Here is a 12,619-nt window from a genome sequence, read left to right on the forward strand (position 1 = left end):
TGGATCCCCATTAGTCACAGCCAAGTATAGCAATCTTCCACCACAAACGTAAACATTTACTGTTTTTTAGTTTTTTGGCCTTTTTGCCTTTATGTGATAGGACAGCTGAAGAGAGATAGGAAACGGGAGGAGAGAGAGGGGGGATGACATGCAGCTAAAGGCCGCAGAGGTCAGATTCAAACCCATGACCGCTGCTACGAGGACTTTAGCCACTCTGAACTCATCAAAAAGGCGTTTAAGTTTTCTGCTCCCTGTACTTGGAACGAATCACAAAAAGAGCTGAAACTTAACGACCTTCTCTGATTGGATGCTTTTAAGGGAAGCAGAAACATCTGGCTGTAGATGTTCTCCCTGATGTGTCTGTGGATGACATTGACAAACATTTGCTGTTCACATTTATTATTTGTGTCTTTTCATGTCTAATGTATGTTTTGTATTTGTATGTTTGGCTGCTCGTTTTTTGTGTGTAACTCTGTTAATTGTGCTGCTGACCGTCTCGGCCAGGACGCTCTTCAAAAAGAGATTTTTAATCTCAATGAGTTTCTTTCCTGGGTATACAAAAAATCTCTACCTGGGGTTCACAAAATAGCCATGGCAGAGGTTTGAGAAAGCCTGGCTCATATGTCCTTCCACTCAGGTGAAGCCAGTCAGCAATCACAGGTAGGCAGGTGGGCGGGGTCTCCGAGTAACCAGCCAGCAAGCCATAACCGACCACCAGAGGAAGCCAAAGCTCTGAAACAGAAAACAGCACAACAGTACCAGGAGAAACACACATGGCAGGGCCGTCACAAGTGAAATATGAAGGTACCCTCAATTGATTTAAAATAATAATGGCTTCTGTCATTGAACACAACTTCTTTTTCATCAGGTGAATCACATTTTCTATTGACACCTGACAATGATTCATAAACATCATGCAAAACAGAACGAGAGTAAAATAAAAAAGGATCAAATTATCACAAACATTACCCTGCGTGGCTCCTCTTTATTCGTATTTTATGAATATCTAAGAGCAAATTACATTCAAAAAGATGGCCGACATTTAGGAGTGTAACTGTTTACTCATCTTGAAAAAGAAATGCTTCCTGTGGGTTACAAGGTGTGTGTGTGTGTGCGTGCGTGTGTGTGTGTGTGTGTGTGTGTGTGTGTGTGTGTGTGAGTGATTGAGTGAGTGAGTGAGTGAGAGAGAGATGACAAGAGTCAGAAAGAAAAGAGAGAGAGAGAGAGAGAGAGTCAGTGAGTGAGTGAACTTCAAGTGTTCTCCTCTCTGACTCTTTTTTTGCCTTTTCCAACAGGAACATTTTTTTTTAAATTAGTTTCTTCTTATATCTGGTTCTGAATACGTTGAAATATCAACTCTGTGGAGTAGAACCAACACCAACAACAGGAACAAAACCAGAACACAAAGCTAAAGTCGTCTGAACAAAATGACGAGCATCGGTGTTGGCGCTGCGCTAACCGTCCTCCTGCTCTTCATCTCCCCTGTGGATGCTGGTGACGGTATGTTTTCATTATTATTGGTACAATTTCTAAATATTTTTTTAATACACATTCTGCAGAAAAAAACTGACATCTAAGAGCAATGTTCAAAAAGTCTTCATTTCCTGTGCTTCATCGTTTGCCCCTCTACCATCCCTACTGCCGTGTTGAGAGCTTTGAAATGTGACTGTCTGTAAATTTCTTAACTTTTACAGCTAATGTTTTAATTTGCTGGACCATTTTTTCGGTAATAATGCAACTACATTTTCTGGAGGAAATGTAAAAAATGTTTATCGATTTGTTCCTTATTTTGAGATCTTTTTGGAAACTCCTTGTCGTCATAGATCGGCATGATGTGGTTCACAGTAGCATCGGGGAAACTCGAAAAGCACAGACGACCTCAGCTCTCTGATTGTTCTCTTTACTCACTGTGACGTCCTGGAGGATGAGGGTGGTTAATAACTTAAAATATTTCCATGTGTTTTAAGGTGGTGTAGAATTTTGGATGGAACATGTCACAATGACATGTCCAGAAGCAGGGAAGTGGTATGAAAAAGGAAATTCAGAGATGAAAGACCTAGAGGGGAATAAGACATATGTTTTCAAGTATGAAAACAGAAAGAAAGGCCTTTACCACTGTGTGAATGAAGAAGACACAAAGTATTACTTCTACGTGCAAGGAAAAGGTGAGTTAACAAAAGATACTCTTCATTATTTATTATTTAGTAATCTTTGTCGACCCCCTCAGTCAGCTGCCTCTTACTTTCCTTCAGCGTGTGAGAACTGCTTCGAGCTCGACCCTCTGTTGTTTGGATTGGCCATCATTGTGGACGTGATCGGGACGGTGTTTGTGATAATGATTATCTACACGTGTGGCAAAAAGAGACGCTCAGATGGACCGTCCAATGCTTCCACAGGTAAGAAAAGATTAGAGTATTTTACAAATCAATGAACAAGGTTAGCAGAACCACTCTGCAGAATATCAACAGGAACAAAGGTTCAGACATGTAGCTCTTACAACTCTGGAATTATTTTCAATTATCTCAAGTAAAACGATGCGATGCAATATAATGCGCTGAAATAAGATGCCATGCAATACGATATCATACGATGCGATTCAAGGTGATGTAGTATGATACGATATGATTCCATGCAATATGATGAGGTAGGATGCGGTGATACAATTTTAAAATTTGTCTTGCACTTAAAGTGCTGCAAACATTCCGCTGCCTCCACGATAGAATCATCAAACACAATCCACATGAAAACAGAAAAGCATATACCAGTGAAAACCAAAACTCTACATGTATTGCACATTACCCATGTTGCATAAGATCTAGATAAAACACAGCACAAGTAAGAGAGTACAGAAAAAAGAACTCAACGACACGATTGCCAAACCGATACAGCCTTAAGAAATATTGTTTAACTTTTTGATGGACTTGGGTAAAGGTTCAGTTTACATTTAGTGACTCTGTATTGTCAAAGCTTCGATGCAGAGTGGAGGTCGAGACGGGTCAGAAAACATGCTTTTGTTTGCCTGAGAACAGGCTGCTCATGTGAAATGTATTTGATTTCACATTTTTCATGGTTTCCCTCTTAACCTGTCCTTCGCAGCGAGAGAGGCAGGACACAATTAATAAAAGGGTGCTGCAGTGTAATGTTTACAACACATCCAACATGGCGACACAGCAGAACAGGATAATGACTGTTTTTGCACCGTTATTACATTATCATTACATTATTACATTATTAGGAATCGGCCTTATACTAACAAAAAAGAAACATGATGGCGAGCACAAAAGGAGCTTGAAGCGGCTTCATTAAGATCCCTAATGTTTTGTCCTGGTTGCATGATTTAAACATCATCACTTCCTGTCCACTCGTTAGCAGGGATATATCTTGAATAATATCTGCTGCGTTCACACTTCAGCTCACTCCAACTTCTTCTAGATAACTTATTAAAAAGGCGGGCAGTAAAAACCTGGAATAAAGTGGGGTGAAACTTTTGGCTGTGTGCGTTCACACATGCACCTCACCCTGAAGAGCTGTGCATGTGGGAAAAGGGCTTTACTTATCTGCATGCTCAACCTAAAATAATCAATTTAAAGTCATTTCTGAGTCGCAAATAAATGGTCAAACATGTTTCTGTTATTATCTTGTAGCACCTGCTCGCAGAGGAGGCCGAGCTCCACCTCTCCCATCTCCTGACTATGAGGTAGGTGTTGTCTCGACCAATTCTGATCCGTGATGAGGGTCACTTTTATGATTATGAACCCACCTGCAAAATCCACTTTTTCAAGTTTTTGTAGAAGATTGATACCAAAGATACGCTTGTTAGCCTAGCTTAGGAGAGGAAAAGTTAACCTGCTAGCTCACAATAACTTTGTCCACTTACAAAGTGTATTTGATCATGTCTATAAACCCCTCTATTTCAGCCCTGCTCAGAACAGGCTGTTTCTGTGTCTGTACCTTTAAATATGTTTTAATGAGCTGTGTTTGACCACGCCCCCTCTCTGGAAGGGCTTGGGTGTCCCGGTCTTTCTCGCTCCATGTCCTATTGTTTACGGTGAGGAGGCAGACTCAGAGGGCAGAACAAACACATAGCTGTGGGAGTGTCACCCACCTGGGGGAGGGGTTACTGCCCTTTGTGATGTCATGAAGGGAAAATCTCCAAATGGCCTGTTCGATCACACATTTTCTGAAAAGTGGAGCAGGCAAAAGACGGAGAGGATGGACTTCTTTCATCATTGGGGTGTTTGTAGACAGACTAGGGACACATATTGTGGAAACATGGTGAAGTGAATTTTGCAGGATATGTGACCTTTAAACATTGAACTTTTATAATATTCCAGGACATCAATCTTTTTAAAAATCAGTCCTTATAAAAACATGTAATTTAAATGTGGTAGTGTATGACTCTGTGCTCAAACTAATCCTGTTTGTGATGTGCTTTGGCAGCCACTCAACCCTCACACACGCAACCAGGATCCATACTCTACGGTGAGCAGGACTGGATAAACGACGCCTCGAATGACTCGACTGAAAAACAACCAACTTACATGAGCAGAAATCATACTCCAAGGACTGTGCACACATCGGCTTTGGTGTTTAAAGTGTTGCTTTAACCTAATGGAAAAAACAGTTGTATATATTTTTTTACTTAATCCTGGTAATTAAGGCTTTAATTGTCCAGGTATTTGGCCACCACTGTGGTTCAACAGGACTGAATCAGTTGGTCCATGTTCATATTTCATAGCGTGTCATTGAGGGGGAAAGTGTTTTGTTTTTAATTCAGAGTCTATTTGATCGGATTTTCCCCAGATGTACATTACGGTATATCAAAACATTTGAAACTTCCTTCGGTATCAAGTGTTCCAGAAAAATATCATCTTCACCTTTGACCTCAGTTTACGGCACAAAAAGTCACATTTCTTTTCGCTCGAGTATTAGATGTGTTTGGATCATAAAGATACAGCGATTTCACATATCCACTCCTGAAAATATCTGAAAAAAACCTAGATAATTTCAGATATTGCTCTGCTCTGCTCTGGAGATTTTCCCGACCTGTCTGTTCACACATGCTCCTCACAGCTGGAGACTATCGCTGTCAGACGGGTGGGGGTCTCCTGAGGTAAGACGTGATGTAAAAAAAACAAGGAGGAAGTAGGGGATGAAGCAACAGAGTCCACTATACGACGCTATAGTGAGAATATTTGTCTTATCATATCACTGCTATGTGTGTCGTCCAACGGAATGACAACATCCACGAGAGCGTAGAACGATATACTGTCAGAACAGAAAACATAAAGCAGCCTTTTAATTACGTGCACAGAGATCGTAGCGCCCGTGTGCAGACACTCTATGCACCGTGCGGCAGTCACAGTATATAAACGTCACTCCCCCATCCTATTGGCTCGAGCTAAATTCTCTGGAGAATATCCTGCTGCGTTCTCACATCAGTCCACTCAGACTTGAAGCAGAAAAAGTACCAGGGGTCTGGCAGGAGAACAGGAGTTTTTCAGGAGATTTTTGCAAGTGTGAAATCCCTTATAGACTTATTAATGTGGACATTGAGTGTTTTAATATATATATACTGTACATATACCATCTTATTTACAATGATGTCACAGTTACATCCTCATTTCTATTGTTATCTTAAATAAATAGGAACTTGTTTTTTTATTGTTTTATGTCCAACACATTGTAAAAACAGCGTTTTACCTACCATTAAATAATACGATCATCAACTTTGCTGTCTGATTTCACTCTGCTGCCTTAAACGTCTTGTCACTGTAAAGCCTCATTAATAAACCACAGACAACAGCGTTCTCACTTCCTTCATTACCTACAATCGGAAATAACACTCAGATCCTCACGCGGATAAAAATGCGATATGTGAACCATGAGGCAGCATCAAAGCCTCAGTTCATATCCGTACAGCGCCCACATGCATGCACACGATCAGCATCAATGTGAGCCAACACTACATACTGTGTTCTGTCAGAGACACGGCAGGCCGCCTATGGAAACATCTGGCATTTCTCATTGCAGAAACATGCTTGTTTTTGTACTCACAATGGAAACACGTCATGTTTTGTTTCGCTTTGCTCGTCAGATTGTCTTTCTTCCTTTCCCGTATTTACTTTCTCAGCTCACTTCTTTCCATTTATTTTATTTTATTTTGACACCAACAGAATAAAAATGAATGTCAAAGGTAGAAAAATGAATTATCTTGAGTTATTTATCTCATTGTCTCAGGGCAACAACGCTGTATCATCATGTGATAATGAGTTCATTTCTCGTTATCTCCAAATGAATGACGAGCCGGCATCATCATCCCCAGATATCGAGATAAATAAGTCAAGATCTCGAGAAATCAACCAAAATGTTCTTGTTATCTCTATAAGACAGAGTAAGAGTAAAATCAAATGTATGGATGAATGTCCTCTTAGTGCTTCTGTACAACACACCAAAGGATCCCTTCACTGATTCAGGTCTAGTCCACATGTAGGGGGATATTTTTTTTCTCCGTTACAAATAATCCACAAGCTCTCAGTTCTCAAAAAAAAAGCTTTGTCTGGCGCGCTGGTGGCGCAGTGGTTAGTGTGTGCGCCCCATATATGGAGGCTGTGGTCCTCCAAGCGGACGGCCCAGGTTCAAATCTTGTCATTCCCTACTCTCTCTCTCTCTCTCTCTCTCTCTATCCCTGATTTCCAACTCTATCCACTTTCCTATCGCTCAGAAAAAGGCACCAAACGCCCCAAAATTAATCTAAAAAAACAAAACAAAAAAAAACATCTTCATCCACATGAAAACGCAACATGCACAGTTACAGCTCTCATGAGCACACCAAGTCAACAACGATGTCCTTGACATGCTTAAATGTTCTCGCCATCCCTCTGCAACGACCATTTCATTAACAAAGTCGTCCATTCAGGTGTCTCTGCTCGTCAACATAGTGGGAGAGTAACTGTGACTCTGACTATGTTTGTGTGAGCACGTAAAAAAGTCCAGTTAACGACGTTAGCACCAGCGCTAGTTTGGTTACGTCTGCCATCGCACTAATCTCATGTAAACAGAAGTGACAGCGTCGCTCGATGGCGTCAAACGGAGGAGAAACCGGCGCATAGCTTTAAGTTACAAGAACAAAACTCTGTTTTCCCCGTCTACACAGAAACACCTTAGGACACGGTCACACTGGCCATCCGTACCGTGCCCAAGCACGCTTCAACCCTAAAGTCCAGTTCGTTTGGCCAGTGTGCCCGCTCCGTATCGTGCTCAGGCACGGCATGTTACACTTGGCTTTTGGCACACTTCGGCACGGTACACTTCATGCACGAGCACAAGCACGCAGGTACACAACGCTGACAGCCTTCATTATAGAGAAATCCAGAGTTTCATGTCTGTATCTGACTAACATGACACAATATAAGACACAAAGTAGCTTTCATGTTCTGTGTGTTGTTCTCCGATGTGGAGCCACGGACTCGGCCGCTAACTCGGCCGCGTGTCTATTTAATTTTTAATTTATTTATGGCTGTGTCTGATTAAAATGGCTTAAAATAAGACGCAAAGTCAACTGAGCACGCTTCATAATAACATAAAGTATGCACGCGTTGTATTACGACGTTATGTACAAGAGGTAATCGGGGGGGGCCAATCGTGCTTGAGTACGGCACGGTACAGATGGCCAGTGTGACCGCGCCCTTAAACAGAGTTTCTGAGCATCTTCTCCCTGGAAGGAGTTTTTTTAAAAGTGAGTTTTCAGTGACTTAAAACGCAGTTTGTGTACGAAAGGTCAGAACGCACAGCAATGTTTTCAAAGATACCCGCCTACTTGTGGACGACGCCTGAGATGTTTATGTAACAAATTCCAAGTCCCCCCCCCACACACACACACACACACACACACACACACACACACACACACACACACACACACACACACACACACACACACAGCTGTCAGTGTGTACGTCTTTACTGATGGAAACATGACATGTAAAATCTCTTCTTCAGACTTCTACTAATTCATCATTCAGCGACACAGTGTGCGTCTCAGTTTGTGCAGTGGAAACACTCCCACACGTATCATCTTCATCTACTGTGTGTTTGTGTGAGAGTAAAACAAAGAGATACCGGGGGAAGGGGGGGGGGGGGGGGGCGGCGGTTCAAATGAGCTCCTCTAACTGTTCCCACACACAGGTCTACATCTGCTCGAGGAGAACATGCGGTCGGATCATGCAGAACACAAACAACAAGTCAGAATAGGTCTGTGTGTGTGTGTGTGTGTGTGTGTGTGTGTGTGTGTGTCGGTTGTGTTACTGAGCCGAGCTGTCTTAGCTTCCTCGTTTGATCTCGGTACTCCTCAGGTAGAGAGCTGCAGTTTGTATCTTTGCCACAGCGGCGTCGAGTGTGAGGCGAAAGACTCGGAGAAATGATCAAAGAATTAAAGCAGTTAGATTATCTGACAACGAGACGCTTCCTCCACAGTTAGTTTGAAAGTTTCTCCCTCTCCTCCTCGTCGTGTCTTTGTTGCTATTTTAACTCTCCAGACTTTCCTCCCTGCTCTGCTTCTCATACTCATTGAGTAATTCTTCTTACCACTGCTCACTCTTTGTTATATTCCTCATCGTTTGGTTCAACAGACTGAAATAGACTCTAAAAGGCTGTCACCCGGACGCGGGTACAGAGGGTGCTTCTGTATTACAAAGTGTCTCCACATCTGACAGTAGACAGTCCCTTCTCTCCGTGCTGTCATGTCGTCATGTTAGGACCTCCTGTTCAGTAGGCCGATATTTGTTCCTACTTGGTCTGATTCATTCAGGGTGGAAGTGGAATCATCAGCCCGCCTCATGTTATTGACACTCCAACTCAGATGTGATCTGCACGATGGCTCAGTGAATAATACAAAACTTCACACTGCATGTTAACAATTTAACAACTTCACATTTGAAAGGCGCGTTACCCGAAACCGGCCGCAACCATCCTCGTTTGTTTTGATTTGGAGGCGCACAAGAAGTGATGTTTTACATTTAATTTCACACAGCATTGTGGGTGTTTAAGTACAACTCATTTCCTGAAAGGATGCATCCAAACAAGACTGCACAAAATCAGGAAGTTAGCATCCATTCTGAAATGTTCACTCTACTGAGGTGGACCTAAAAAATGTGAGTTAAATTTGAACTTAAGCCGACAAAAAAAAAAGTTATTTCTCCTCGTCTGGTAATCGCTGCAAAGATGACAACAAAGAACAGTTTTTATTTGTCAATCTTTAATTTTATATAAATGTAACATCAGCTTTGTTTCATGAAATAACACTCCATTGTCTGCATCATCAGCCCTTAAAGACGTTTAATAAAAATACCACACGGGATGATTTAAAGGCTACAGAAACAAAAACAGCTGAAAAACTCTGAGCAGGTCAACGAGCCGCTCATTAGAAGCAACATCTTACAGGCATGCAAATGAGACAAGATGGAAAGATGAAACAAGTAGACATTAAAGATAACTTTCAAGGTCGCATGAAGAGTATGCTCGAAGCGGGGGTGGTGGGGGGGAGTGATTGGCGTCCGAGGCAGGGGGCTGTCAGCCATCTATCTTCTGTTACTCAGCACGTCATACGTGTCTTTCTGACCACTTCTGAGTTTCAGAGGCTAAAGGAGGGAAAGGTGGAGGAAAGGAAAGACAAAGGGTTTCAGTTATGGCGACATTTCTAAACGAGATAATCAAATATTAGAGACCCCATGGTGTTTCTGCGTACCTGGTAGTGGTCGTTAGAGGCTCTGTTGCTCATCTCGTTTGGGACAAGATGCTGTCTGTCAGAGCCTGGGGATGCAGGTGTTAATAATATTTATATAAAAATATCAGCAATGAGAGGAAAACCATATGAGTGCATTTTACTGCTTATACGTCGACTTCTATTTGAAAAAAAACATTCTGCCTAAATTTAATACAACCCCATTCATGTTCTCTAACGACTAGAGCGACTGTGAATGAAGCCTGTCATTGACTGATAGATTAAAATGTCCATTTATTGTTCGATTGATTGACTGATTTACCTTTCTTGTTGGACGCGATTGGACCAATCCAAGATTGAGAAGCGACGATGTAAACGGCCACTCCAATCACAATGGTCGCCACCACGTCTCCAACAGCGATTCCCACGATGGAACCCGTGTCGAGCTCGATGCAGTTGTCACAGGCTGCAAACACAGACACACAGAAAACACAGGTCTCTTGAGCATGTACGTAGAGTTCAGTGTAAATGCAATTATTGGATTAACAAAATTGCAAATTAGTCCAAAGAAAAAAGGAAACACAAAAGGTCAAGTTTGGCTGCAGATCTTACTCCGAAATTTCACAAAGATTTTTGTTCCTTCAGGGTGTCCGTCGTCCTTCACACATGAGTACTCTCCTGTGTTGTTGTCCCTGTATGACAATTTGTGGGATTCAGCCTTATTACCATTAGGGGATTTTATTGTATACCCTGGACCACAAGACACCTCGATGCCATCAGTGAAAGGTTTCACCTCTAGGATAGCTGGTGGTGTTTGTGCTTCTGTAAAGGAAAAAAAGAAAACGTTCAACTTTAAGCAAAGGACCCTGATCATCACCAGCAGCAGCGTGAACTAAGATGGATTACTGTGGTGGTTCTTTGGTGCCAGGTATATGTCATTTTGCTAAATCGACTCAACATTTTTTTTTAACGTCTATTCATCTTCAAACTGTACTTCAGATGTGAGGAAATAATCAGGGTTTTACCTCCACATACACAGCACACATTTGCATTTTCTTGATTAAGTAAACTACTCGAATCAATCGGACCTTTATTTATTCTCGAGAGGACACTGAGGATTCTCTCATATTCACTGGCGACGAGATTACAAACACATTAAAACAAGCAAAAAAACGACAACAACAAACCACAGAGATCTATTCAAAACATTTACAATTAGAAAACAAAGTGGCTAGAAATCAAATTCCTAAACTCTGCAAGCGAGGGAAGAACTCCGATCTTCAGAGTCTGCTGGAGGGCGCTCCATGAATTTGAGGCATCAAAAGAAAATGCAGTTTTGCAGAGTTCAGTGAAAGCTCGAGGGGCTTTAAGAACGAGCCAATCAGAAGAACGGGTCATGTAGGTGCCTGAAATTTCACTCCAAGAGGTCTGTGATGTGAGGTGGAAGTTTTCAATAATGGCCTTGAAAATATATAAAACTAATGCTTGTTGCGCCGCTCTTGAAGAGGCCGACCGACCTTCTCGTACAGCTCATGATGACGAGTCTATCACCCGTTATAAATTAGATGAAGTTCAGTTTAAAGGAATAGACACACAGTAATGTTTTGTCAGGTGAGCAGATGTTTTCATCACAAGAAATGTTTGCAGTCGACATCATTTTGGCTCAAATTAAACACCACAAACGAGAATGAAACTGGAGTTTAATTTGCTTTCATGAGAGTCATAAAAACTGAACTACTGAATAAAGTTTCTCCTCCTTCGAAAAATATATATCTGATGGTGACCTACCTGTCAGAGTCCAGAGCAGCGGCAGCAGCAGAAGGGACACAGGACAAAGTATCTGTCGTCTCATCGCGTGTGTGTGTGTGTGTGTGCGTCTCTGCAGGTTACAGAAGGAAATATATCAGATCTCTGTGAGTGAGAGCGAGCGAATGACAGAAACCAGGAAGGGGCGCCATTTTCTGCTCTCTGTCAACCATTTTATACGAGTCATTTTTTCGACAGCTTACTGACGATGAGTTCAGGTTTTTGATCCTGACTTTAAAAAGAACAGTGCACGGCACATTTTAACATCAGCTGACAGAACGAGCAGATATGAACAGTGAACGACTGACCTCAGAGTTATGAAGCTGCCGTGATCCTCAAGTTAAAAACTTCAAGCCCTCGCCTCTTCAAGTGTGTGATTGTGAGTGTGTGTGTGTGTGTGCCACCATGGAGGAAGTGAGTGTGATTGGCTCATTATCTGTCCCAGCAGGCTTTGTTGTTGTTTTTTTCTGCACCTGGAAGTCTTTGTGTGTCTGTAAAACCGGTGTAATTAGAACTTAATGTCTTTCACGACATGTTGCTTTAATGTTCGCTGCACCAGAATTCAGACAGAAAAATTCTTCTCTTGAATGAATAATTAATAAGTTGTCGATAATTAACAAACTCAATATTTACGTACTACATAAGAGTACATGCTGAGGTTATATCATTGGGGAGCAGTTCCTCAGTCTGGAGGGGACTGGAGTTAGAAACCAGGAGGGGAGTGGGTCACTGATTCAAGCCTCGCTGCAGACCAAGTGTGGAACATGGACGCTGCTTGTCAACAGGCAATGTGGCCACTGCTTGGGGTCCCAGGCTGGTAGCCACCGTTGAATCACGGCCCCCCCCCCCCCCCCCCCCCGATTGTTGTTGGGGGGAAAATCAGGCCTAAAACCGTCTAGTGTGTGGCCAGCTTTAATGCATGTGTGTGTACTTCAGCCCGTGTTTGTGTAGCAGTTTCAATAACAGAGAGGGGAAAATGAATTTCCACTCTGGGAGTAATAAAGTACATCATCTTTCTTCTTCTACTCATTTAAACAGCTTTCATATGCTCCAAAAGCCATGACCAGAACTCTGTGGAGGAGAATGTGCTTT

At 42.2% G+C, this 12,619-nt stretch overlaps 2 protein-coding genes and 1 long non-coding RNA gene across 4 annotated transcripts in view; 2 read left to right on the forward strand and 1 right to left on the reverse strand.

Moving 5' to 3' along the window:
* LOC132979843 (uncharacterized) overlaps positions 1 to 12,619 on the forward strand; it is a 700,158-nt gene that overhangs the window by 624,392 nt on the left and 63,147 nt on the right. The gene's annotated exons all lie outside the window — the stretch shown is intronic.
* On the forward strand, positions 1,207 to 5,729 carry LOC132979839 (T-cell surface glycoprotein CD3 epsilon chain-like). 2 transcript variants are annotated; one of them, XM_061045682.1, is made up of 5 exons: positions 1,207 to 1,500; positions 1,968 to 2,165; positions 2,253 to 2,396; positions 3,645 to 3,697; positions 4,441 to 5,729. In XM_061045682.1, the coding sequence occupies exons 1-5, from the start codon at positions 1,428 to 1,430 to the stop codon at positions 4,498 to 4,500; spliced, it is 528 nt and encodes a 175-aa protein (XP_060901665.1). In that variant the 5' UTR covers positions 1,207 to 1,427; the 3' UTR covers positions 4,501 to 5,729. The 2 variants fall into 2 exon arrangements, with proteins under 2 accessions (XP_060901665.1, XP_060901666.1); XM_061045683.1 differs by having other exon boundaries at positions 1,977 to 2,165.
* LOC132980149 (T-cell surface glycoprotein CD3 gamma chain-like) lies at positions 9,240 to 11,942 on the reverse strand. The gene is made up of 6 exons (XM_061046095.1): positions 11,836 to 11,942; positions 11,510 to 11,600; positions 10,334 to 10,543; positions 10,044 to 10,187; positions 9,746 to 9,810; positions 9,240 to 9,638 (listed from the first exon to the last, which is right to left on the reverse strand). Exons 2-6 carry the CDS (start codon positions 11,571 to 11,573, stop codon positions 9,579 to 9,581), a joined length of 543 nt encoding a protein of 180 aa, XP_060902078.1. The 5' UTR covers positions 11,574 to 11,600; positions 11,836 to 11,942; the 3' UTR covers positions 9,240 to 9,578.

Source organism: Labrus mixtus, chromosome 9 (genome assembly GCF_963584025.1).
Source record: "Labrus mixtus chromosome 9, fLabMix1.1, whole genome shotgun sequence".
NCBI lineage: Eukaryota > Metazoa > Chordata > Actinopteri > Labriformes > Labridae > Labrus > Labrus mixtus.

Coding starts and splice junctions, on each gene's coding strand:
- LOC132979839 (XM_061045682.1), top strand. CDS start 1,428: ATGACGAGCATCGGTGTTGGCGCTGCGCTAACCGTCCTCCTGCTCTTC. Junction 1,501..1,967: donor CCCTGTGGATGCTGGTGACG/GTATGTTTTCAT, acceptor ATGTGTTTTAAG/GTGGTGTAGAATTTTGGATG. Junction 3,698..4,440: donor TCCCATCTCCTGACTATGAG/GTAGGTGTTGTC, acceptor GTGCTTTGGCAG/CCACTCAACCCTCACACACG.
- LOC132980149 (XM_061046095.1), bottom strand. CDS start 11,573: ATGAGACGACAGATACTTTGTCCTGTGTCCCTTCTGCTGCTGCCGCTG. Junction 10,544..11,509: donor GCTGCTCTGGACTCTGACAG/GTAGGTCACCAT, acceptor TTTCCTTTACAG/AAGCACAAACACCACCAGCT. Junction 9,811..10,043: donor AATCGCGTCCAACAAGAAAG/GTAAATCAGTCA, acceptor CTGCATCCCCAG/GCTCTGACAGACAGCATCTT.